The following is a 27,537-nucleotide window of genomic DNA, read 5'->3' as shown; positions in this document are numbered from 1 at the left end:
TCCAGGTCCTGAGCAGTTTTCCCTGTGACTCGGAAGGGCGAGCATCTTATCGGCGGGTGCGACCCTGTCTGCACCCGGTGGACAGTCAGATTAGTGAGTCCAGGCTGGTTGGAAAACAGCTGTCGGTACGCATGCAGCACCCCCCTGACCTCAGCTTGCTGGGCAGTGGTTAGCTGATCCGAGAGGGGAATTGTTTCCAGGGGGAAACCAGCTCTGGTCCCAGGGAATTGATCTACTAAAGGGTCATCTCCCTGCTCCTCCCACTGTCCACACACGGCCAACACCACATTCCCCCTGGCATAATATGACTTCATCATATTCACATGGTACACCCAGCGGTGGTGCGCCCGGTTCGACAGCTCCACCACATAGTTTACCTCACTGAGCTGCTTGACAACCTTGAAAGGGCCCTCCCAGGCAGCCTGTAGTTTGTTCTTTCTCACAGGGATGAGAACCATCACCGGATCCCCGGTGGCGTAGGCACGGGCCCGCGCCGTGCAGTCATACCAGACCTTCTGCTTCTTCTGGGCTCTGGCCAGATTCTCCCTGGCCAGGCCCATGAGTTCAGCCAGTCTCTCTCGGAAGATCAGGACATACTCCACCACTGACTCTCCATCAGGAGTGGCCTTCCCCTCCCACTCGTCTCTCATCAGGTCCAGGGGGCCCCTTACCCTCCTTCCATATAACAGTTCGAAAGGCGAAAATCTGGTAGACTCCTGGGGCACCACCCTGTACACAAACAGCAGGTGAGGTAAGTACTTGTCCCTATCCTGCGGGTGCTGGTTCATAAAGGTTTTCAGCATCATCTTTAGCATCCTATTGAACCTCTCCACCAGCCCACTGGACTGGGGGTGATAAGCTGAGGCCCAGTTGTGCCGGACCCCACATTTCTCCCACAAGCACCGGAGCAGGGCCGACATGAAGTTGGACCCTTGGTCTGTCAAGACTTCCTTGGGGAATCCCACTTGGCTGAAAATGGTCAGGAGCGCATCTGCCACGGTGTCTGCTTCAATGGAAGCTAAGGGCACTGCCTCGGGGTAGAGGGTGGCAAAATCTACCACCACCAGAATGTATTTCTTCCCCGACCGGGTCGTCTCGCTGAGAGGTCCCACGATGTCCATGGCCACCTTCTGGAAAGGCTCCTCTATGATGGGCAAAGGTCTCAAAGCCGTTTTCCCCTTGTCCTGGGCCTTCCCCACCCTCTGACAGGAGTCACAGGATCGGCAATAGTGCCGGACCGTGGTAAAGATCCCGGGCCAGTAAAAGTTCTGTAGCAACCTCTGCCGGGTGCGCCGGATTCCCTGGTGCCCTGAGAGGGGGATATCATGGGCCAGGTACAGTAGCTTGCAGCGATACTTCTTGGGGAGCTGCCTCCTGATCCCACAGGACTCTACTTCCCTTGTGGGAACCCATTCTCGGTACAGGAACCCCTTCTCCCACAGGAACCTCTCCTGGCAACCTCTCCTCATGGTCCGTACCACACTGAGGTCGGCCAGGTCCCTGAGCTTCCGCAAGGAGGGATCTTTCCTCAACTCGGCCTGGAACTCAGCGGCTGGGGAAGGGATGGAGACCGGTTCCCTCTCATTGGCCAGGTCTGAGGCCACAGCCTCTCTGAGCCGTGACCCTCGGCGCTCCCTCCCCACCAGGGTAGGGTCCTGCGCCTCCGGTGTGGTACCCTCCCCAAGGTCAGGGTGCAGTGCCCCTCGCCAGCTCTGGCTATGGGTCACAACCAGGGCGGTCTGGGGCTTGCTTGGCCAGTCCTCTAGGTCTCCCCCATCAAAACCTCAGTGGGCAAATGGTGGTGTACCCCCACATCCTTGGGGCCCTCTTTGGCCCCCCATTTCAGGTGTACCCTTGCCACGGGCACCTTAAATGGGGTCCCGCCCACCCCCGTCAGGGTCAGGTAGATGTTGGGCACCACCCAATCTGGGGCCACCACCTCGGGCCGGGCCAGTGTCACCTCCGCGCCCGTATCCCAGTATCCATTGACCTTCCTCCCATCCACCTCCAGGAGAACAAGGCACTCTCTCCGGAGGGACAACCCCGCGCCCACCCTGTAAACCGAGCACCCTGAGTCCAGAGTATACAGCCCTCTAGCGGAGCTGGCCTGGGGTACTCTTCCCTCCTGAGCAGGTGGTAAACTGGCAGCCCCCCTTGCCTGGGCCATCTGCCCCTCGTCCAGCTGGGTCCCCACCCAGTTAACTCTGGGTAGGTTGGGTCTGCTCAGTCTGTCCCTGAGCCTGGGGCACTGGGTCCGTACGTGGCCTCTCTGGCCACAGTGATAGCAGCTCAGGTCACGTTGGTCCCCTCGAGCGGGTCGGAAGGGCCCAATGACAGGCGTTCCCCTTTGGAGGGGGTTCTCCCTATTTCCCCGCTGGGAGGCCCCATGGTGACTCTCTCTCTGCATCGGGGGGGGCCTGTTCTTTTGGGACTCCTCCCTGCTACCCCCTGACCGACTGTTCACAAACTCATCGGCCAGCTGCCCTGCGTGCTGAGGGTTCTCTAGCTTTTTGTCCACCAACCACAGCCTCAGGTCGGAAGGGCACTGTTCATACAAAAAGAAAAGGAGTACTTGTGGCACCTTAGAGACTAACCAATTTATTTGAGCATGAGCTTTTGTGAGCTACAGCTCACTTCATCGGATGCATACCGTGGAAACAGTTGCTCCAGTACGATTATGTCAAGCAGGTCCTCTTTAGCTTGGGCCCCAGCTGTCCACTTGCGGGCATATCCCTGCATTCGGTTGACCAGTTGTAGGTATGTGACCTCAGGCGTTTTACGCTGACCCCGGAACCTTCTCCGGTACATCTCGGGGGTCAGCCCAAACTCACGGAGCAGGGCCTGTTTGAACAGTTCATAGTCCCCTGCCTCCGCCCCTGTCATTCGGCTGTACACCTCCACGGCTTTGGAGTCCAGTAAGGGAGGATCAGGGTGCCCTCGGTATTCGCTGGGCTTCCCCCAACCCCTTCCCCAGGCCTAGGTAGGAAGGGTCTCGGGATGTCCTCGGCTGCAGTCTGACCCCTCCCAGCCCGGTCAGGCCCCAGGGCCCACGGTGCGTCCACCGGGCGGCTTCCCTCAGGGACAGGGTTCGGGTCATCCAAGCGATCCCTCTCCTCCAACTGGGCAATCAGCTGTTCCTTGGTGGACCTCCCAATGCGCAGCCCCCTCTGCCTGCACGGCTCCACCAGGTCACTCTTAAGGTGTTTAGCGTACATCTCCCTGCTGGCCACTCGCAGGCCTGGGCAGCTTTCTACGGTTTCCAGGAAAAACCCCTCGTGTGCCAGTCCTTCTTGAGGTCACCACTTCTTTGCCAGGGTTGAGCTGCAGACTCCTCCGCCCCTGGGACCGCTCACTGCAATCCCCCAAGGGACCCTGTTACTGCAAAAGTCCTTCTCTCTGTTCACACACTCCCAGGGGTTAACTGCCCCCTGAAACCGTCTCTCTCTGAATCTTCAGCAAGCCTGGTCCCCGTCAATCCCCCTTCATTTTACTGTTCCCCAGTCACTTAGTGCAGGAAGCACTGTTCACGGTGTGCAGTACATCCCACCACTGCCACCAGTTGTCACGGAGTGTGGGGGAGTCCAGGCCCTGCACCCCTCTTCCTGGGATTCACTGAGACTCTCAGCCAGCCAGTAAAACAGAAGGTTTATTGAACAACAGGAACACAGTCCAAAACAGAGCTTGTGGGTACAACCAGGACCCCTCAGTCAAGTCCTTCTGGGGGAGCAGGGAGCTTAGACCCCAGCCCTGGGGTTCCCTGCCTTCCTCCACCCAGCCCCAAACTGAAAACTAAACCCGCCCAGCAGGCTCTCTCCTGCAGCCTCTCTTCGCATTCCTGGGCAGAGGTGTTACCTCCCCCTCCCCCTCCTGGCTCAGGTGACAGGCTCTCAGGTCTCTCATCCCCAGGGCACATTCTCAGGTCAACACTCCCCCCTCCCTGCGGCGTCACATCGTCACACTTGGGCAGCTAGCCCAAGCCACCTCACACGATACCACAAGCACACTGATATTTTTATCACATGAGCACAAGCAGAGCTAATGCATATACATCTACCCTAGCTGGGAGTCAGACCTCCCAGCAGCGGTGTTGACACACCTTTTCTGTTTAACCAAGAAAAATAGATTATAACGCATTCAGGTCTACATTGCCATTACAGCAACCTACTAAATCCCCTCACAGTGGAAGGCTTTTATAAGGCTATTTTTACTTTGATTTACAAATCTACTGAATGCCTTCTTTTATAATGAGTTACAGCTGGCTCTCAACCAACAGCATTAGACAGAAGGTAGAATGAAGTGATGTGTCTTGGGAATTGCTCCTTTAACATTTTCTTAAGGTCACATAACAACAGGTACCGACTTTCCAAAGTGCCAGGGGGGGCTTGACCCCGGCTCTGCCCCAGGCCCCATCCCCACTTCACCCTTTCCCCAAGGCCCCACCCTGCCTCTTCCCGCCCACTTCCGCCCCTCCCCCGAGTGCATCGCGTCCTCGCTCCTCTTCCCTCCCCCGCCCCCCCGAGCCTCCTGCATGCCGTGAAACAGCTGACCACAGCGGGCGGGAAGCGCAGGGAGGGAGAGGGAGGCGCTGATCCGCGGGGCTCTCTGGCAGGCGGGAGGCTCTAGGGGGAGGGAGAGGCATTGATGGGGGTGCCGGTGAGTGCTCAGCACCCCACATTTTTTCCCTGTGGTGGCTGCTCCGACAATTTTTCCTAAAATACTTAATTAACTTTAGGGAAAACAAATAAACATGCACATATGCACATCAAAACCATTGTAATGTATTTATTGCTAGCTATTAAGTCTGCTGCTGAGAAAAGTGATATTGGTATGTTTGTTAATATTTTTTACAGCCTCCCAGCCAGCTACTAAGTCTGATGTGAAAAGTGATATTAACAAACATACAAGTTTCACTTTTCACAGCAGACTTATACATCCCTGGCAAGCCCGGGGACAAATTAAGCCCTGGATGGGGAGGTGGATGGATAGTCAGCAGGGGTCAGGGGTGATGAGGGCCCCAGGAAGGAAGATGGGGAGGCAGCGGGGAGCCAGAGCCTGAAGCCTGGGGGATGGGGCCTCAGGAAGGAGTTTGAAGCCCCGGGGCCATAGCCCGAAGCCCTGCAGCCAGGGCATGGGGCCAGAGCCCAAAGCCTGAAGCCCCGTGGCCGGAGCCTGCCACCCTACCATCCCAGGGCTGAAAACTGAGCCCTACCACCCCTGGGAAGATTGGAAACTCACAGGCTGCCTGCTCCTCCAGCACTGTGTCTCCAGAAGGGGGCCGGGGCAGGGCCCAACCCCTGCTGGCAGCCCCAGCAATCAACACCAAGGTGGCACATCGAGGAGCAACAGGGAAGGGGCGGGCCGGCTGCTTTGCCCCCCCAATCACTGCCCAGGAGGCTGTGGCCACAAGAAAAGCCCGTGGTGGCAGGCATGCATTTGAGAAATGCTGTTCTAGACACTAGTGTCACAGTTCAGGCCAACTGCACCTGCATTCCCCCATCGTGGTCCACTAAGCGCACCCATTTTAGGCTCCTGGCTGCTTAACCGGCATCACCTCTCTTGGGTGGAGGCCCATCTCTTTTCCTTCTGACTGTTATTCCAGATTGTACAGTTCCCAGCCTACACTGTCATATTTCCAGCAAGCCAGACTGCCTAAAAGGCCAGCACCTGCCCTTTGCTTTCCTTTTAGAGACTATGCCCAGGGTGTTGACCACAGTTATAAGTTACCACACAGCTCTTTATAAACAAGCACTTTTATTTTTCAGGTGAAACATATTAAAACAACAAACGAACCTACACACATGCTAAAAATCTTATCAGAGGTTATCCCAACTCCAGCCTCAGGATCTGGTAGCTGTTAGTTCTTTAAAACCCACAACTGGGTTTTTCCCATGGCTACAAGTTTATAAGGGTCTTGGATTTAGAACCAGAACACAGGCTAGTAGAGCAGCCAGTTTCTTTATATGGCTATTCATTGTTACCTTTGGTAGCACGTAATTAGCAGACAAAGACTCTTTCCTCAGGGCATAATTTTAAAAGGCTGAGTTTTTGCATAACCAAAGGTGAGAAATTTGCATTAGTCTTTTTTAAGGTATTTTCCGGGAAATTCACTTAACACTTATTGTTCCAAAAGTCCATTTTTGTCTGGCACATTTTTAATATAGTTCTTTGAACTTTCAGGCCTTACTCCCTCCACCCCATCGCCCCTGCTAGAGAGGTTGCATGCAATCCCAGCCCACAATAATACATAAACTTTGCATTTAACACAGTGGACCCAAAATATATTTTAATTCAGTTTAATAAGTTTTTCCAAGGATATTCAGGAAACTGCCATATTTGCTATTTAACATAACACCACCAAATATTTAAGACCCACTACTATCATAAAGCCTGTGATAGTAGTGGGTCTTAAATATTTGGTGATATGCTAAATAACAAATATGGCTTTTCTGATTTTTGATATAAAAATATAAAACTGTTACCAGCTTTTCATTTTAAAAAGTCATAAAAATTTCACTTGACATTAATATTTTCTATGGAAACATTCATTTTGGGAAAAAAACAATTTTCCCAGAAATATGTCACAATTACATTTTTTGACCATCTCTAAAAATCAGGAAGAAAATAGGGCCATAGTCGTGGCAGTGTTCTGCACTAGTAAAAGAATATATTCTGCTTTTCTTCCCTGCATAAATTACTCACACCCATAAACATTTGCAGTGTCAGAGACATACTCTGCATTTGTCCCGTTTGCAGTGGGGTGCGACCCCAAGCGGGGCGGAGAAAACATGCAGGGCAGGGGAGCCAAGCAGCAACGCCAGCCCCACGGAGGAGGGATGGCTTGGGGGAGTGGCTTGCTTGGGCCTGCCCTGTGGGTGGGTGGGCAACGGGGGGCCTCGGGACAGCCCCACGCCGGTGAGGCTTGGATCAAACCCGCGGGGGAAGGGGGATCTCAGGCTGGCCCCACACAGGCAGGAGGCAGAGAGGGCCCTGGCCAGCCGCACAGGGGGCGGAGGGGGGAGTTAAGGGGGGCATCAGGCTGGCCAGTGGGGTGTCCCTTTTCCCTTTGGGAGAATATGGTCTCCCTATTTATAAGACACAGAAGGAGACAATCTCTGTGCTTACAATCTAAATAGACAAACCAGGGGTGAAAGTAAGTTGAGTGACTTACCGGTACTCTGGGACCAGCTCTGGCCCCCAGAAGGGGCGTGGCCTAGGGTGGAAGGGGTGGGGTTGAGGGGGTCAGAGCCAGCCCCAGACCACCCTGTAAGGTAAGTGCCCCCCACCCGCCCCACCGGGGTAGCAGCAGCAGCCCGGGGCTCCAGGGGCTATTTAAAGGGTCCGGGGCTCCCCTCTTCTCCCGCCCCGGTCCTTTAAATAGCCGCCAAAGCCCTGAAGTAGCAGCGGCGGGGCTCCAGTGGCTATTTAAAGGGCCTGGGCGGTAGAAGCAGAGGAGCCCCAGGCCCTTCAAATAGCTGCCGGAGCCCTGCAGCTACTACCCCAGGGCTCCAACAGTGGGGCTCTGGAGGCAATTTAAAGGGCCCGGGGCTCCCCTCTTCTACCGCCCTGGCCCTTTAAATAGCCACCAGAGCCCTGGGGAAGCGGTGGGGCTCCAGCGGCTATTTAAAGGATTGGGGCAGCAGAGGCAGCTGAAGCCCCAACCCATTAAATAGCCCCTGGAGCCCCCGATACCCCAGGGCTCTGGGGGCTATTTAAAGGGCCCACGGCTCCCCTGCTTCTACCGCCCCGGTCCTTTAAATAGCCGCTGGAGCCCTGGAGTAGCGGTAGCAGGGCTCTAGCGGCTATTTAAAGGGCCCGGGCGGTAGAAGCAGGGGAGCCCCAGGCCCTTTAAATAGCTGCCGGAGCCCTTCAGCCGCTAACCAGGGCTCCAGCAGCGGGGCTGCGGAGGCAATTTAAAGGGCCTGGGGCTCCAGCCACTGCTGGGAGCCCCAGGCCCTTTAAATTGCCTCCTGGGGAAGCCGGGCTGCCCCAGTACGGTGCACTGGCTCTTACCGGTACGCTTTACCGGGGTGTACTGGCTTACTTTCACCTCTGAGACAAACACACGACACACTGGGACACCCAGAAGGCTAATGTTAACTTAATGTTAACCTTCTGGGGTGTAAATCTATCCCACACTAGCCTGCCATGCACTAAAAGTTTCCTAGTGCACTTTAATGTCTCCTGCTTTGAAACAGGAGTAGATTAAAGCGTACCAGGGAACTTAGTGTGCAGCAGCAGAGCCCACACAAGTATTACGTGTTCAGCAGCAGACTAGCGTGGGGTAGACTTATACCCCAGGTTGCCGTGAACTAAATGGTTGTATAGTCAAGCCCTTAGAGTGATTCTCTTCTATCCAATTTAACGGCAAAACTCTCACTGACTTCAATAGTGCAGCTTCAAACTCCTAAAGCACATGCCTAAATCCTATTGAGTCAATGGGATTTAATCACGTGCTTAAATGTAAGCACATGCTTAAGCACTTTCCTAACGTAGGGTCTTAATTATTATTATTTTAATCATTCATAATTCCACAAGTATAAAAATAAAATTTTAAGACGTTAGCCAACCACTAATTAGTGGCTGGGGGGCTAAGGGGAAAAAAAAACCTTCCTCCATGGGCATGCTATTGCATAATTGTTCATTACAGGAGTTTTAAGCCTTACACTGAAACATCTGGCATGGGCCACTGTCAGAAACAGGATAGCACACTAGATGGACCAATGGCAATTCCTAGTGAACGGTGTGTGAAATTTTTAGGACAGCAAATTTACTGGCAAGGGATAATATTTTTGGTCCACAGGAAGTATTTCAGTTTCCTGCCGAAACAGGTTATTTTTGCAGGCACATAATTTACTGTTGCAGACCAAGCTGGTCCAGAGCCAGGGGTCCAGGTTCCCTGAATCTGTGTTTTTGTTACCTGCCCTCCCATGGAGCTTTGTCCTGAAGGAGGCAGCTTTAAGTTCCATAGACGCACCTGTGGAAGCTGCAATGAAGGGGTGCTGAACCAACACATCCCCCAGGTACTTTGGCTATGCCTCCTCCATTGCCAGCACTGCCCAGTTTGGGGGTTGGGGTAGTGGGTAGGGGATTGCAGTTACCTCACACCACCATAACTTTCACCACTACAACCTGGCAGACCTTCCACTGTTGGGGACACTTACTAAGGGACTACTCCAGCTTCTGCCACAATGCCCACATTAGTAAACCAACTACAACAGGCCAGAAATACATAATAATATTCCCAATTTAAAAGTGGTGTAAACGAGGCAGGGATCTTAACAGTCTTGCACAAGACCGCAGATGGAATTAGAGAGGGGAATAAAATTCAGGCGTTCTTGACCCCAACACCTGCATTCAGACCTTACCTCTCTTCCAGAGCTGAGTTGTTTTGTCCTTTTCCAGTATTTTTGATGCATTCTCTGTTGGGTGAGATTTACGGGCATATTGCCCTGCTCGTCAGGAACACAGAGTCACAAAGATTTCCTGAGGAGACATTCCTAGATGCATTGTGCGAAGTTTCTTTCTTTTATTTCTTTTTGGCTGTGCAATCACTTCCCAACTATACTAACTGAAATATCTTGTTGATACTGACTTCTAAAAAACTAACCGTAATTCAAACACTGGCAGGCTTGCTACCAGCACTTAAAGAAAATTGCTTTCTTCCTTAAAAGAAAGAATGTGGAAAAAAAGGCAGCAGGGAGGCTGCAGTGTCATTTTAAAGGAGAACTGTGAAGAAAAAAGTTATTTACTACTCCATTATCACGTGCAAAAATGGTCTTAAAGATTTTATTCCAAAACAAGAGATCTTTCCATCTGCTTGTTTTATTGGATTAAAAAAAATATCAGGTACGGATTTCCTTCTTTTTCCCCATATCCTATTGGCATTCTCTAGCAGTCTGGGAACGACCAGAGACTGAAGCTGAGCTGCAGTGATTCAAGTCCCCAGCTGAGGGGAGATAAAGATCTTGAGTTAATTTAATTTACTATGGGAGCACAGGAAAGTTTGTTTAAGGTCAACATTCTCCCCCCACTCCCATCCCCTTTCAACTGATTGCCAGGGGAGCTGCAGCTCAAGTTTTAGGGTCCAGCAATGTCACATTCACAGTCCTCCTAAAGTTTGCAAAGTCCCCCAGGGAAAAAAAAAGGGAAGTCAGGACCTGATCATTCTAATGTGTGAAGAAAACCCAGACAAACATAGAACTTGATGTTGATTTTATACAGGGGTGAAAGTAAGGCAGTACGGGCTGATACAGTGTACAGGTAAAAAGTGGCCGCCTGTACCAGCTCTTACCGCTGACTCTAAAGCGCTGCCGCAGCAAAAGGACCCAGCTTAGAGCACTGCCACAGCAGCGCTTTAACGTCCCTGCCCCTTTTGCCCCCCCGCCCCCCCAGGCCACTGACAGCCAGAGCCCCAGGTCCTTTAAATCGCTGCTGGAGCCCTGGATGGAGCGGGAGAGCTGGCTAGGGGACGCTGACACCCCGCAGCCCCACCCCTTCCGCCCGAGGCCCGCCCCTTCTGGGGAGGGGGCCAAAACTGCCCCCCCCCACATACTAGTAAGAGAGAAATTTTATTTTTACCCCTGATTTTATATATCACAAAGAGCAGTAAAGGATATACATGATTTTGGGATTTGGCTTGGTTTACAATTCAGTCTTCATGCCTCTTCTTATTAGGTTGCCATCATAGCACTACCAAAGCTTGTATTCCCCTGCAAATATTGTTAGGTAAATTGTGGCTTCCCAAACATTTGATTGAATGAGAGGCTAACAAAAAAAACAAAAAAAAAAACAAATGAAACAAGACAAAACAAAAACAAACAAAAAATCCCCTGCCACAACTCTGTACTACTGAATGTTTGTTTATTAAGTTGCCATTTCTCAATGCTAGGATTTAAACAGCTTCATCGTGAACTTAAATTTCATGGAGGTCAACAGAATTGTTTGTGGGGTTCCCTACTGCAATTTGGCTGCACCTAGTTTTCTGTAAGGTGAAGTTAACAGGACAATAGTACACTGGAAAGGCTATTTTCAAAACTGAAAAAATAAAACTGCAATATTTTAAAATTAAAATCTTAGATTCTGCAGAGTACAGAAAGAGCCTAAAACTGAGGAATCAAACAACCCTACTGTTTTCTGCTGCCCTCCCTTACGTCTTGATGGCCACTAAGATGTAATGCTATTTAACTATCCCAATGACAGGATCAGTTAAATTGTGCAATATTACATAACCGTAAAGATCTCCAGGGACAGCTCTGAGACTCTTTCTATGGTGGAGGAAAATGAAGACATAATATATTATGACTACTATAGCACCAACTCTTATCAGAACTGTACAGACTTCTGCATCAAAGCTGCATTATGTACACTGTTTACACACTAAAGGAGGGACAAGTTCAGTTTTTCCTAATGCTTTCTTTTTAAAGGCAGATAAAAGTCACCAAAGGTCCCGTTTAGAAAGGCAAACAGAAGGTCACTGTATGCTTACTGCATAACAAGTTAGTATTGCACATATCTTTCAGGATAAACAATTAGTGAAAATCAGCTTTGAAATCTCTTACGTACCACAGTATGTTTTGAAATTAAGTAATCAAACACTTTTTGCTCTGTATGTTTATAATGGTGCCGCAACAGAATTCAAAACTCTTCATTCTAATTTTCTCCCTTCTTCCCTTTGCTAACATCTCTTTACACTAAATGTGGACTATTCCCTGGTCTCTCTTCCTTCACTCCCTTCTCACTGTACATGGTCACTAGACATACAGCACTAAGAATCTCTTCCTTTCCAGAAAACGGCCCAAATGACCCAAATAAATACTCCCACTATCCCCGCACCTAGTAACAATGTTTGTTCTGCACGCCTATAAGGTACCTACTCAGTGAAGGCACAGATATCAGTATAAACTCAGTAAGACTGCACAAATCAGTTGTTGCTTGGACTGCCCTGAAGAAAAACGTGTATGTTGGGAACGTAGTCCTGTGACTGATTGCACAAGTAGTGCTTAGCTAGTTCTTATACACACTTTTATCCTGTTTTACACAAAGGCTATCACAGAACTGCAAAGAGCTCCACGCTGATAATGTAAAACCTCACCGATAGTTCAGAAATCAGAAGGACACAGTTCCCAAGTTAAGTGCTGCCTCAAAACCTCCTAAAACCTTCACATTCCAAACCCACTTCCATAACAGATTTTTTTATGCAGTAATTAGATAACTGCAAACTGTCACATTTTTCAGATTTACACATACAATAAAAGTTATTCTTAATAAATGCAACAGCAATATGATGTAAGCAATGAACTGCAGATACCACCTATCCACACTAGAGGATCTTCTGAGTTTAGCAAAGCCTCTTACAAAAATATAAGAATTTCTTATAGTGCTGTTTGTGCAGGTCTAGACAGTCTTCAATGTCTGAAAGCTAAAGCCATTGTGAAAGGGATTCAAAATATTAAATATATTTCATTAAAAGAACACCCTAAAAAGTTATATAAAACTTTATATAGTTATATAAAAGCTCTGGAGCTATGTACTGATACAAGGCACGTGAGCAGGCAGAAAACCAGCTACAACATTTCTGCTCCCCATAATATCACAAAGGTCTAAGCCCCAGACGTTCCTTTATGGTATCTCTTAGGCCAGATCTACACTAGGAAATCAGGTAGGTATAACTACATTGCTCAGAGGTTTGAAAAATCCAAACCCCTGAGTGACGCAGTTAAACCAACCTAACCCCCGGTTTAGACAGCGCTAAATCATATAGCTACCGCTTCTTGGGGAGGTGGTGTACCTACGCTGACAGAAGAAGCCTGTCAAGTGTAGACCTGCCCTTAGCATCCAGAGCTTTATCCACAGCTACATGGAGAAATCTTCAGTTATAGGACAGATTATATGGGTTATAAATATTCATAAATCTGAACAAGTTATATATCTTTAGTCATTTTTTTGAGAATGAAACGTCTTTGGCATACATGCCATTGGTCACGATAATGGGACTAAAATATGATACTGTTTATAGTCTGAATAGCAGGATACTGAGCTAACATTTACATCCCTGTAAGATGATCTAAACCATTTTTGTTATGTAAATAAGATGATACAAGACAATATTTCCCCCACAGTAATTTATAAAATTCCAACTTCTGCTGTATGTTGGCTTTGAGACTATTCATACTGCAAGGATAAACTGCCTAGTCACTATGCCTTAACAGTAGGTGGAAACTTTCCATTCTGAAAACACATAAAAGACTGGGGACAAGCAGATGATAAAAAATACCCAAGCTTGATATACCTGTGTAGATGCATTCTATACAGCAAGTTTCTGACTTCTTCCAAGCAAAGGTGTTGATGCTAGAGGATGAATGTGAAAATCTAACCACTGATTTTATATTTCTCAAATATTTTAATTACACTGTCAGATACTAGTATAAAACAAAACTATCTAAATAATCAACTCCTTCTTTACTTACAGATTCATAGATTAGAATGGTCACTTCTGGCCTTGGAATCATTTAATCTGGATACCACGGGCCACAGAACTTCCACAAAATAATTCCTTTTGAATTCAGCCGATCTTTTAGAAAAACATCTAAACTTGATTTTAAAATTACCAGTGACAGAGAATCCACCATGACCCTTGGTAAATTCTTCTAATGGTTAATTACCCTTACTGTTAAAAATTTTCACCTTATTTCCAGTCTGAATTTGTCTAGCTTCAACTTCCAGCCATTGGATTGTGTTATACCTTTCTCTGCTAGACTGATGAGCCCCTTTATCAAATATTTTGTTCCCCATGCAGGTATAGACTGTGATCAAGTCACCCCTTAACCTTTTCTTTGTTAAACTAAATAGATTGAGCTCCTTTATCACTATAACTAAGGCTAAGATTTTGTCATGGATATTTTTACTCAAAATCATGGACAGGTCACAGGCAATAAAGAAAAATTCACGGAAGCCCGTGACCTGTCCCTGACTTTTACTAAAAATATCTATGATAAAATGAGAAGGGGCTGGGCAGCGGTGGGGTGGCTGAGAGCTCTGGGGCCCCCACCACCCATGGGGGCTCAGAGCTCCAGGTCCCCCTGTCCCTCCGTGGTGGCAAGGAGCTTCAGGGTCCCTCTCCCATCCCCAATGGTGGGGAGTTGCAGGGATCACCCTGCCGCTGTCGCCGCCACGGCCGGGGACTGCAGAGGTCCCCCTGCCCTGCTGGCCAGGGAGCTGCGGCGGTCCCCCTGTCACCCGCGAGGTACCCGTCGCCCACAGAGGCCAGGAGCTGCAGGGCACCCTCGCTGCCCATGGTGGCTTAGAGCTTGGGGGCCAGCTGCCTCAGGGATATCTCACAGCTGCCTGCCCTGCGGGAAGCGGCGAAACCCTGAAGCTCCCAGCTACCGGGCCTGAAGTCATGGAAGTCTTTGGAAGTCACGGATTCCATGATTTCCACGACCTCCATGACAAAATCATAGCCTTAACTATAAGGCATGTTTTCTAACGCAGTAAAAGCTGTTTTATCTGGCACTTCACCAACTGAAAAGCTCTATAAACCGGCATTTCTGATCTTCACTGAAATTCCTGTTTATAGTCCAGTTGGTGTGGGGCCAGCAGGGGGTTGGGGCGTGGGAGGGGGTGCGGTGCACGGGCTCTGGGAGGGACTTTGGGTGCAGGAGGGGGCTTGGGGCATGGGAGGGTCTGCGGGGTGCTAGATTCGGGGGTCACTCACCTGGGGCGGCTCCCTGCAAGTGGCTCCTAGGTGGAGATGCTCCTAGGCTGCTCCTAGGTGGAGATGCGGCAGGCAGCTCTGCGCGCTGCCCCTGCCCTGCCTTGAGGATTAGCTCTGCAGCTCCCACTGGCTGAGAATCGCGGCCAATGGGAACTGCGGGGAAGGCACCTGTGGGCGGAGGCAGCGCACAGAGTCGCCTGGCGTGCCTAATGAACCCCAAATCATTTTCATCCTTATCCTGGTTTAAAAACCCCTGTGTGGACTCTCTTATTTTGGTTGAAGAGCGGCTTATTTCAGGTTAGTTTACACCAAGTCCCCAATCAATTTAAGCTATTTCTTTCTGTAGACAAGGCCTAACTTACAACAGCCATTTCTTGTCAATCTTCTCCAAGTAGTCCTCAGTGTCAACCTTCCTCTCAGTACAGGAATGGAACTTGTAACTCCCTCCACAGCCATCCCATGCATCAACCAGGATATGGAAGAATAGAAGCTAGTGTAACTAGTACCCTAATGATCACTGCCTCTTGCAAACAAAGAGGATTTTGGTATGTGGAACACATAAAGCCTTCATTAATTTAAGGGGTCCTGAGAGTACTTCCAGACTTTGGAAAAGGGAGAAGAGAACTACTGCCATAGCCATCACTCAGAAACTTTTCAAAGCTGAAGCTCTGAAATTATCACTACTATGAACTTCCACATGACTATTACTTCTACATTCCATCTCACATTAACCTTAGGTTTTGGCTAAACAGCAACAAAAAAATTGTTGCACCCCTTTTCCCACTCCTGTTATTAGGGAGGGGACCTACTTTATTACAAGTCCACAAAACACATAGTGCAGTTTTTGGTGTAGTTGGTTAACAACAATTAGGGTTGGCAGAATTTGATTTTTATTTTTTTATAATTTCAACAGATAAGGTCAATATTTTTTTAAGTATTTTTTTTTTTATTTTTACTGATTTAAAATTGCACAAAATTATGTGTTTAAGCATTTGCTCCTGATTTTTATTCATTTAAATTTTCAGAGTAGCGGGAAATTACCAGGAGAAGTCAGACGATAATTATTTATGACAGGTATCAGAGGAACAGCCGTGTTAGTCTGTATTCGCAAAAAGAAAAGGAGTACTTGTGGCACCTTAGAGACTAACCAATTTATTTGAGCATGAGCTTTCGTGAGCACAGCTCACGAAAGCTCATGCTCAAATAAATTGGTTAGTCTCTAAGGTGCCACAAGTACTCCTTTTCTTTTTGATAATTATTTAATATCAGTACACGCTGAGATTCAAAAAGGTAAAACCTTATAGACGTTAAAACACAAACTGTCAACAGCCAATGTCAAAATATACCAGGTAAATATCCCTAAATCAAACTCTAATAAGTTCTCAAGCAGCACTTTTCTTACTATGCCTATCTGTAAATTTTGATTATTACTGACGGAAATATTTTTTCATCAGTTTCTGTACAGTGAAACAGATGTTTACTGATAACAATCTACCGTAATCCTTCCCAGCCTGACAATAATTAAGTACAGACTGGAGAGGGAAGGTGGAAAAGCAGCTCTGTGCTGGACTTTCCTTCCCAGTAATGTTACAGCAGCTATTTGTACATCTCTGTTTGAAAGCAGAGTGAAGAATTTTACTCTCATATTTTTCAAACAGACTAACTGAGCTTTGGCACTTTTTCTCCCATACAGCTCATCCTGGATGACTATTTATAAAATGTTTATTATATTAACAAAGAATTATTTTCCCAGCAACTCATTTTTATCCTTAAAAAATACTTGCCATGGCTCCAAGATAATAAAAGTAGTTGGCAACAATATAATGTTGTCTTTATAGACAGTAATATAATCTAACTATTAGAGTAGTTTATAAGTATTAGCATAGAACATCATCTCATCTTTCAAATTATTAGGGTGATGGTCTCCCATAATTTACCCATCTTCCCCCTATGAGAATGTACTGCTGAATCGTTGTCTCTTTAAGAATCTGAAGTTAACAAACTTCTGTTGTGTTACAGATTTACAGTCACTGCAGCTTTATCCAGTTCACCTTAAACAGGAGCCAGGCAAGTTGCTAATATGAGATTCAGAGCATATTGCAACTGAGTTCAGTAACAGCTCTGTACTGGAAGTAACATTTATAACTGGTATTGCAGCGCTGCCTCCATTACCCAGAAACAGCAGGAAAAGGACAACAAATCATTACTCAAACTCAAGGGGGGAAATGCAGATAGAAAATCCAGCTCCCACTGAGGCACCCGTGGATTCATAATTCACAAGATTATAATTTTAAAATGTGAAAAACAAGCCTATTACCGATGGCAAAGTCCACAGGTACGTTTTTATCAGCACTGAACTAATTATGCACACTTACCGGGCAAAATAGCCTGGTCTCCGCTCCTTCTTCTCCTCCTTAGTCTCCATGGTATACAGTGAAAAGTGCCAGGTGAGCGTTTGGGGTTTGTTGCTCTTTTTCGCAGTGCCTCATACCCATGTATAGTCCCCCTGTATTTATCATTTAAAAACAAAAAAGAAGTTCGTAAATCAAAATGTCAATAACTTCTGCAGCAATTTACAGTGCGGAGATAACATGCATAGCCCCATGACAAATGGCAGTAAACTTTAACCAGTGAAAACATGTCACATGATACAGACCTATTGTACCAAAAACACAAGACAATGAATATGGTTGGGCAAGTCACTGCAGAAAAATCATATCTGAGATTTGTTTGTTTTTGTTTTTTAATGAGGGAGAATCAGAGGGAATCTGAAGAGATTTTGATATGAAAATCAGTGACAGCATTTACAGTGGCATACTACAGGGGATTAATTCAAAGCGCTGTAACAATGTCTTAGCAGCTTGTAAATATTTTATCCTTTACAGATTTGTAAATTGGTTGTATATACCAAAAAAGCCCACACTTCTTTTGTTTCCCAGTTGTGACCATAATGGTCCCAAACTGCCGAGATATCCTATAATATGAGAAGCAAAAATCTGAAATAATAATTTAAATTGCATTTACTGAAAAATGCTGACAAAAGCAACAAAAAAACAAAAAGTTTTTTTGTCATGCCTCATTAAACCAATATGGAAAATCACAAATAAAGATGGCACAGGTTGAACCTCTCTAGTCCAGCCCCCTCGGGACCTGACTGGTGCCAAACCAAAGAATTTGCTGAACCACAGGAGGTCAATGCGGAGTTCCAGTGGGTCTCCATAGGCATGGGAAGTAGGGGTATGGGAGGTGCTACAGCACCCCCCAGGCTTTGCGCCCAGCATAGCCTCCCACTCAGGGGCCCTGCTGCCATCCGGGGTCCCGGCCACTGGCCCCCTGCCTGGGGGCTCCAATGACAGCCCCAGGTCCCAGCTGCCAGCCCCTCGCCCAGGGTCCCAGCCGCTAGCCCCAGGTCCTCACCCTCCCTCCTGGAGCTTGAACACCACAACTCAGCTGTTCACAGCGCTCCGAAAGTGCCGGGAGGAAGGAGGAGGAGTTGGGGCCACCAGCGCGCAAGAGGTGCGGGGTTAAGGGGGCACAGGGGACAGCTTGGCACTGGTGGATGCTCCACACCCACTGATTTTTCCCCGTGGGTGTTCCAGCCCCGGAGCACCCACGGAGTCAGCGCCTATGCCAGACCACGGATGTTGCTGGACCAGGGAGTGCAGGATTAGAGAGGTTCAACCTGTACGCTGCTTGCAGATGAATTGTAGCCACCTTGAACAAGGAACCAGTGACTTTTCTGGGCTGTATGAGAAATGAAAAATACACCTAAAGAAGGTCAAGATAACATCCAAAGCTTTAAACTATTGCAGATTAGCATATCAATTTTGGCTAGATATCTGTTTATGGCATTATGCATTGGAATCACAGCTTCTTTACACAATGCAGGACCAAGGCCCTTTTAAGCCAGAGGGTAGGATTTTCAAACGGGCTCTGCACTAGAGCTGGGCAAAAATATTAATTGGAGCAGGGACTCAAACACAGGTGTCCTCCCCTCCGCCTGACTGCCAGGCTATAGTATAGAGTCATTCTCAATGAATATTTAATTATTTACACAAAATGGAACTGCTTCTACAAAAGAGGTTCAGAGACACCTATCCCAGACTAGCCAACAAATAGCTTCGTGGTTAGGGCATTCCCCTGTGACATGGGAGGCCTGGATTTAAATCCCTATTCCAGACTTGGAACATGAACCTGTGTCTTCCACATCCAAACTGAGTGCCCTAATTACTAAGCTCTTAGATATGCGGGAGGCCATACACTGCTACTCAGCACTGGTCTAAAGCTGCTCCCGCTGAAGTTAATGATAGGACAATGCCATGCATTTTTGAAAATCCCCATCAAAGCATCTCTGGAGCAACTCTTTTTCCAAGAGGCTATTCTGTTGGACATGCGCTCACTTTCTCACACAAACATACACAGATGGAAGTAGTAATTTAATTGGGAGTAACTTTCCCGCAGTAGATTAGATTTTAAGGCCAGAAGGGACAATTAGATCATCTAAGTAGTCTGATTTCCTGTATAACACAGGCCGCAGAATATCATCCAGTTACTCCTGCATTGAGCCCAATAACTTGGGTTTAGCTAAAGCACATCTTCTATCAAGAGATGGAGAATCCACCACTCCCCTTAATAATGGGAGACATACAAATGACATGTAAGCAACAGAAAATTTACCCCTTAGCATAATCTGTTCCCACCAGTTTTGTTTCTGCATTAAAATCACACTCTTCAAACTAGCAGTCATCTATCAAAGTAAATGTATCCAAAAGAGGTCAACTTGACTGAAATACCAAAGAAGAAGATATTTGGTAGCTTGTAATATTATATTCTATCAAAATATTTGGCATAATTTTCCCATCCCCATATAATGAGCACTGAACATCACCAGCCCATGTTCCTCAACATGTACTGCATCAGAATGTACTTTCTATTCTTACAAACTCTTTGTGGTTAACTGAACATATTCCAAACTAAAATCTTCCTTCTATACAGTTATCTTATGCAGTGGTCATCATTGCAGTCTGCTAACAGCAATCATTATAAATCCTAAATTGAATTAGCTAGATTAGACAGATTTACCATTTTAAAAAATGCTGAAAAATCCCGATCAAAAGTGCTCTGCAAACAAAAATGTTGCAAAGTCTTCAGTAGGATACTAGGATCTTTGTGACAGTAGCATAGGAAAAACACCATAACATGCCATTCTGTCCCAGATACTTATGGCCCAATTATGCAAGATGCTGAGTGCCTCCTGAAAAATTAGGAGCACCCTTGCATCCAGCCACTTTGGGAGGCCCTGAACAGCTTTCAGAATTAAGTCCTAAATACTTAGATGTTTAAATGTAAGGAAATAACAGTCAGGTTTTTTTGCTTGTGCTATATTTAGAGTCAAGCCTGCACTTGGAGGTCAAGTACCATCTATCTAGTAAATTTCAAGACATTCAAGTGCAAAAGGAGCCTCTTCTTCTCTAACTTTGTCTACACAACAGGTAGTAAAAACAATTATATTCTGTGCAGTGTCACGTAGTAAAGCTACACATGAGACTGCAAGTCCAGAGGCTACAATTTGCTTCCCATTTCAGCTCCGTACAACACAAACAAAAGAAGCAGAGTGTATCCCTTCGGGCAACTTCAAAATCAAGACTAAATACAATAAAAGTGCAGTATTCTATTCAGGATAAATGGACTACCCTGAAAATGGGAACATAACATATAACGTGGAGATGATGTAAGGGCATTCAGATAAAATTGAGGAATTCTTAAAAGAGAAGAAAAGTGTCTGTTATTTTTTGTCTTATTGTACTGAGAGGGAAATAATGAGTTCATCTCAAGCATTGTTAGGAATTGGCCCGATCAGTGAAAGTTCACATATAACTGACTTCATATTGTTTAAGTTCTACGTCTATTGTTTTGTTTAGTTTTAAATCTTAGCTCACTTTCTCAGAAAGAAATTTCTGAGAACAAAATACTAATGCATCTTAAAGGTATGTTGTAAGGTTAAAATTTGTACTTAACAAAAATTCCTTCTTAATGTTACTAAAGAAACAGAGTTTTTAAACTCTATTTTAAAAATATGTTTTAAAAATCCAATTTAGTTTTCACCATTTATGTTTGGAGTTTTTGCGCTTCACTTGAACAAGGAAAACGAAGTAGGCGAGAGGTTCTGAAATTTTTTCATAGCACAATAGCGATATTGTCTCATGGACCATCTCCTATCATGACCATATAGCACCCTACAGTAATTACTACCAAAAAACAATAGTTGGGAAAGAAAAGCTTCAATTTCTGGTTCTCATGCACTAGTTCAATGCTGCAATGATTTGGTTACAAACACTAACGGGGAATGTTTAGTGCTAAATAATACACATTTTTACTTGAAATTTTAAAACATATGAAAATTCTTACATCAATTTTTATAACTTTTATTAAATAAAGAAACCCCATATTTTCCACTCTAATGGATAGTGTCCCTTCAATACTGTCAGAAAAGAGATTAGATTAATTTAGGTTAGGACAGATATTTAAAAATCCACCTCTTGTAGTAACCAGATAAGGATTGGATCATGAAACTTCTATGGAGGTCCAAAGATAATATTTTTATTAGGGAGAAAGATACTCAGATTCCCAAATACTGCCAGCATGGCCCAGGCTCAAAAACACAAGCATGACGGAGCTGAACCTGTCTTTATAGGTATTTCAGATTCAGTGTTATTTCCCACTAAAACGCACTTTTCAATAGATGGGAGAAAAATTTCTATTTAATGACTCTGATGATGCTAGGGTTTTTTTGCTTTTTGTTTTGTTTTGTTTTGTTTTGTTTTTTGGACACAATTTTCTAAAGAGGGAAGATCTGACTGAATGACATACACTTGATATCAAGATGAATTCTTGCTAAACTCCATGTTGAGAACAATTAAATCAGTGTTAAATAACATAGCCAAATAAAATATAAACCAATATGAAATATTTAAAACTATACTATAAATTTGGGTTAGTTATGTGTTTAGCCTTCTTGCTTTCAATTTATTTTCTTAATATATAAGTAGTCCTCTAACCCGTTTTCATTGATAACTTTGAACTGAGTCTCAGGGACTCTTATTTTCTTCGTTCTTTTAACCTCTCAGTCTGTCTAGATGAACGAATTGATTTTAAACAACACATTAATTAAACATTAAGAATGTTATTTGTGTTCCAAGTCATTTGTTTTCTTTAAAGAAATCTGTTTGGTGCCACTAGTGTAACAACCTATAATCACTTTTTGATTGGCTGTGCAGCAGTAGTTCTCAAGCATCAAGTACTATTTCTCTGAGCTGTGCACATTGCTGATGATATATTCAACAATATGAGTACGTAGATGAGCATGAATCAGATTCTGGTATTTTGATATAAACCAAAAGGGGTACTTCTCAATGGTGTTGTAAGTGCTGGTGGATCACAGGGGCCGTTTCAACAACAACAACATGGGATGGTCAGGAAAGGTGAATGACATGCACACCTTTCGGAACACAGGTCTGTTCGGAAAGATGCAAGCAGGGACTTTCTTTCCAGACTGCAAAACAACCACTGATGCTGTCGAAATGCCAATCGTGGATCTGGGAGATCCAGCCTACCGCTTGCTCCCATGGCTCATGAAGCCTATACAGGCATCCTGAACAGCAGTAAGGACCAGTTCAACCATAGGCTGATTAAGTGCAGAATGGTGGTGGAATGTACCTTTGGACGTTTAAAAGGTTGCTGGTGTTGTTTGCTTATTAGGTTAGACCTCAGTGAAAGCAATATCCCCATTGCTATTGATGCCTGCTGTGTGCTCCATAATCTCTGTAAAACAAAGGGAGAAAAGTTTCCACCAGGATGGAGGATTGAGGCAGATCACCTGTTAGCCAATTTTGAGCAGCCAGACATCAGGGCAATAAGAAGAGCACATCAAGGAGCTCTGCGTCTCTCTGAGGCTTTGAAAACCAGTTTTAACAATAAGCCAGAATAATGTGACCCTTATCTGTGTTGTTCCTTACCAAACTGTCCCCTCCATTGCATTTTCTCCCCTGTAAACTCCACTCCCACCAACCACCGTGTGGTGAATGAATAAAGAGTCTTTTCTCCTCAATCCATAAAGTTTTATTATGCACACAAACACACAGAGACAGCAAAGGAAAGTAAGATAACTTTGGGCAAAGGGCTGATAACTCTATAGGCGGGGTGGGGAGAAACAAGGAAAGTTTGCTTATAGGTGCACTGCAATAACAATCAAAGGTGTGGGAATGGACACCTTCTGGTTCTTGTAACCTCCCCTGGTGTTGAGTGCAAGGGATACATGACTTTTCCCCCACTCTCCCGCCTCATAGGATGTGTAGGGGAGGAGGATGTAGAACTGGACGATGATGACAGCAGGTTCAATATAGGCTGCAGAGGGACTCTAGCATCCAGCTGCCTTTCTTGCCTCAACATGTCTGATTGCTCCTTCATAATCTGCAGCATCCCTTTCTGTGTGGCATGCTCCTGTTCCCTGCATGGTCTCCTGTCCTCCCTGTCCATGTCCAGCTTCTCGGATAGTGTAATCCTCCATGCTCTGAGCTCCTTCTTGTCACTCTCAGAGGTGCGCATTAACTCATTGAAAATGTCCTCTTGAGTCTTCTTTTTCTGCCTTCTAATCTAGGAAAGTCTCTGTCCCGGTATGGAGGATGCGCCGACAGACAAGGTCTCAGCTGCAAGGAATCAAAGCAAAACAGTAGCATTGACAGTGCATACATTGTTTCTGGTGCAAGGTTAATTTTTTTTTATTAAAAAAACACCCCTCAATACATTTCACTGCAACCCACAATGTAATCACAACTGCTGACTATTGCAAGAGTCTGTTTGCTGCTCCAGCCATGGTGAGTAAGGCCACGAGGCATGGGTGAGAGGTCTTGTGCTGTTGCTTTTGTGAAGACATCCTTGGGATCACAGGTTGGAACTTGAGAAAAGCCCCCTTTCCCCTAGCAACCTGGATGGTGCTTGAGGACAGGCACCAGTGTAAAGCCTCCCCCCAGTAGATTGATTTTTATAAAAGCAGCACCAAGGGGTGAGGGGAGGGAGACAAACAGGAAGCCGCCACTCCCCCGCCCCTTTTTTTTTTAATACAATGCTGCTTGCAATACATGGTGATCCCTTCCAACCACAACCATGGCAGTTTGGGAAAGCGTGGTTGTGTGACCCAGATTTCACCAAACGGGGGCAGATTACTTGTTGAAGCGTTTGCAGTTTAAGGGCTAGCAGTGAAAATTTCCCATTTCCCTTAGGTGACCCTATGTGATATCACTCTCCTGCGGGTAACAGAGGCGGCACGAGAGCAGATTCTGCAAGCGTCTGGGTACAGCCCTGGTTCTTATGCTGCATGCTGCAATGATGCCAACAGAGTTAATACTGGAGTGGCGCGAGAAAGTGTCCTACCAGGACGAAATAAGGCAGCCCTTTCCAGAAACCTTCTGCAAAGGATTGCAGAGTACCTCCATGAAAGCTTCCTAGAGATCTCCATGGAGGATTCCCAGGCGATCCCTGTGCAGATAAACAGTCTTTTTTTGGAGAGCACCCTCTGCATAGTTGGAGTGGCAACCAATACCCTCTACATCTACTTTTTTGTTCAGATTAAACATAAAAAATAGTAGCATGTAACCTCTACAGTTTGAATGGAAATGTGTACTCACCAGAGGCGCCTTCCCCACCATCACGCTACGTTGCCAACTGGTCCTGTGAAGGGATGGGCTCCAGAGTTAAAAACAAGTCTTGGTTTGCCGTGCATTCTCCTCCTCCTCAACGATGTCCTCCTCATTGTTGCTCGAGGTCTCCCGGGGCTCCTGCGAGGTATCCATGGAGAATTTTGGGGTAGTGGTGAGGTCACCGCCGAGAATCACATGCAGTTCCTCATAAAAGCAACAGGATTATGGGGCAGAACCAGAATGACTGTTCGCCTCCCTTGCCTTCTGGTACACTTGCCAAAGCTCCTTTATTTTCACGCGGCACTGCTGCATGTCTCTGGTTTAGCCCTTTTCCCCCATTATGCCCCATGCAATCTTGGCATAAATGTCAGCATTTCATCTGCTGGATCAGAGCTCTTCCTGCACAGACTATTCTCCCAACACAGCAATAAGATCCACCACCTCCTGTATACTCCATGCTGCCTTGAGTCTCCAAGATCACATTTGCGGTCTTGAGTCTCCAAGATCAGCTGTGCTGGTGAACTTGCCACGCAGATCAAGCAGAAAATGAAAATTCAATAGTTCCCGGGGCTTTAACAAGGGAGCAGCTGTTTCCTGTGTACCTGGCTGACATGCAGTGGAGTTGAAAGTGCTTTCCAGAGCGGTCACAGTGGAGCACTGTGGGACACAGTGGAGGCCAACTGATTCGAATTACACAACACAGTGTCTACACTATCCCCATGTCGACTCAAGCGCTATGCCTCTCGCGGAGTTGGAGTACAGAAGTCGACTTTACAGGCCACTTAGGTCAGTGGAAGGGATTCAGTAGTGTAGACACCCATTATTAGATCAATTTAATGTGGTTTATGTCAACCTAAGTTTGTAGTGGACCAGGCCTAACCCATACAAGAGCTAGCACTTTTCTCTCGTCTATGTCCCACATTACTGTAATATGTACATGCTTTACAATCTTCGTTGCATGTTTCCTGACAAAATTCTTGAGAGGTAGGGAAGTGCTATTATTTCCATTTTACAGATGGGGAACAGAGGAACCTGGAAACTAAATGCCTTGCTGATGTCATACAGGAAGTCTATGGAAAAGCAGGAAACTGAACCCAGGTCTCCAAAATCCCAGCTTAGCATGCTAACCACTGGAACATCCTTCTTTCTCTAGGTTCTCCAACAAACAATGGAAGACATGGCAAGTCTGAGCCTACATTTCAACAGCTTTCTGAATTGCTAGCACAGAATAACCACTATATTATTAACTGGAGGATAGATACATTTGATTGCTTCCTATTATTGTTAGGAGACCTGACTCAAGACTCTATTGTATTAGTTATTGCACACACATGTAACATAGAAGAGAGATTCCCTGCTCCAAAGAGCTTATAGTCTAAACACATGGTTCTGTTTGAATCTGCTTCCTTGGAGAGGACTATATTTGAAATGTAAGAAAACATGCAGGGTTTTATTTGTTTCAATGTCAATTTGACACATATTAGGACACTGTGATAGCAGCAAGGATATTGCCAATAAAACAGCCAGAAAATAGGTAGCAAAAAGGACTCAACATTATAAAAATGTAGTAGTAGTCTGTGTGGGTGGTTGGGGGGCAGGGTTCTTAAAAAAAAATTATATACAGCATTTTGAGAATGATCTTGAAATATGGATCAGAGTGAAAAAGGGAAGAGTTCAGCAAGCTAGGGCACTGCAAGTAAAGAGTAAATACTTCCACATTTTACTAATTAGGGACATGATCCTGCAACTGGCTTCAAGAGGGCAGATCTCTGTGTCCACATGGAACCCCATAAAGTCAATGGGGCTCTATGCGGGTGCAACAATCCACCTACACTGTTGCAGGATTGTGATAGAAGAAGCTTATTCAATACAGACTTATTGTGAAGCAAGTAAGCTTGGAATGTGAGGATTCTGATTTGTTATCAAGTCATGGAAATGAGAATAAGGTTTACATTCTGTAGTTTACTGGGCTGAAGCATATGTATTATCAAGTCTTTAAAGAAATATTCATTTTAACATGCCTTTCCATTTAGTCAAACACTACAACAAGCAGGTGTATTTTAACACTATACCTGCAAAGCGAAAGGCAATGGCAATTTTCATTAAGTTATTCAGCAATGACTGGACGAATCAGGTTTACTTTGAATTACTGTCATGATCAACTAGTTCATTTCATTTGCTGCTATCATAAAAACCCAAGTAGAAGAACAACACTGCAGTGTCTCCGGATAAAAAGGCAACAGAAATGCATAGCCAGCAAAGATTAGAGTAAACCACAGCTTATTTAGTTCTTTCTTCAGGCAGAATGCTGCAATTACAAATGAGATTGGAGGCTTATAAGTAAGCTCCAGCACAGCCATATAATTTAGCCTGAGCTATATTTTATTAAATTAGATTTAAGTGCCTTGAACAATAAATGCAGAAGTTATTAGAAGGTTACCTTAAGAAAACCAGGGAATTTTTACCCTCAACTATGTAATCATGGTACTAAATACCATGTGAATTTTAAAGAAATTTCCAAAACACAAATATGAATAAGCTCTTTGTCTTTGCAAAAAGTCATGGTCCAATCAGCTTACTATCCAGTTTAGACTACACCAGGAAAGCTTCCTTATTGTGGTGAGATTGAGTCTGCTCATGCAATCCTTGCTCATGACAGTAATCCTTACTTATGCAAATAGTTCCATTGATTTCAATGTGTTTGGGTGAGTAAAAGTTGAAGCAGCAGGCCTACAGTGTTTCTTGCAATGATACTGCACTTTTAAAATCTAATAAAGAGGTTTTCAACCTGTGGTCCACAAACTATGTCTAAGGGGTCTGCAGAAGGTCACCATTATCATAGAACACTTGTTTTCAAACTGGGTTCCGCAGATTATGTCCAAGATTTCCAAAAGAGTCCATACCTCCATTTGAAATTTTTTAGGGGTTCACAAATGAAAACAGATTGAAAACTACTGATCTAATACAACTCGAAAACACACCGAGAAATAAAAAATTTGAAAATGAATACATGGAAAAGATTTCTGTGGAGCTTTTGTTCAAAATAAACCTAGCTGGGTATCAGACCAATGCAGACTTGTATTTCTCTGGCTAAATGAAGACAGAGATATGCTATGGTAGCTCCATCTT

General features: G+C 45.5%; 1 protein-coding gene across 5 annotated transcripts in view; it reads right to left on the bottom strand.

Annotated features, from left to right (window-relative positions):
* Positions 1-27,537, bottom strand: part of NCOA7 (nuclear receptor coactivator 7) — a 161,440-nt gene that overhangs the window by 107,022 nt on the left and 26,881 nt on the right. For 4 of the 5 annotated variants that reach the window (XM_048844624.2, XM_048844622.2, XM_048844628.2 and 1 more), the window contains exon 2: positions 17,089-17,219. In XM_048844624.2, the coding sequence (XP_048700581.1) occupies positions 17,089-17,138 (50 nt within the window). In that variant the 5' untranslated portion in view covers positions 17,139-17,219. Of the gene's footprint in view, positions 1-17,088; positions 17,220-22,429; positions 22,511-27,537 lie in introns of those variants that run through there. The other variant, XM_048844625.2, reaches the window with a different exon arrangement.

Source organism: Caretta caretta, chromosome 3 (assembly GCF_965140235.1).
Source record: "Caretta caretta isolate rCarCar2 chromosome 3, rCarCar1.hap1, whole genome shotgun sequence".
Classification (NCBI taxonomy): domain Eukaryota; kingdom Metazoa; phylum Chordata; order Testudines; family Cheloniidae; genus Caretta; species Caretta caretta.
The sequence above is the reverse complement of the archived record's forward strand: the minus strand, read 5'-3'. Positions and strand labels throughout refer to the sequence as shown.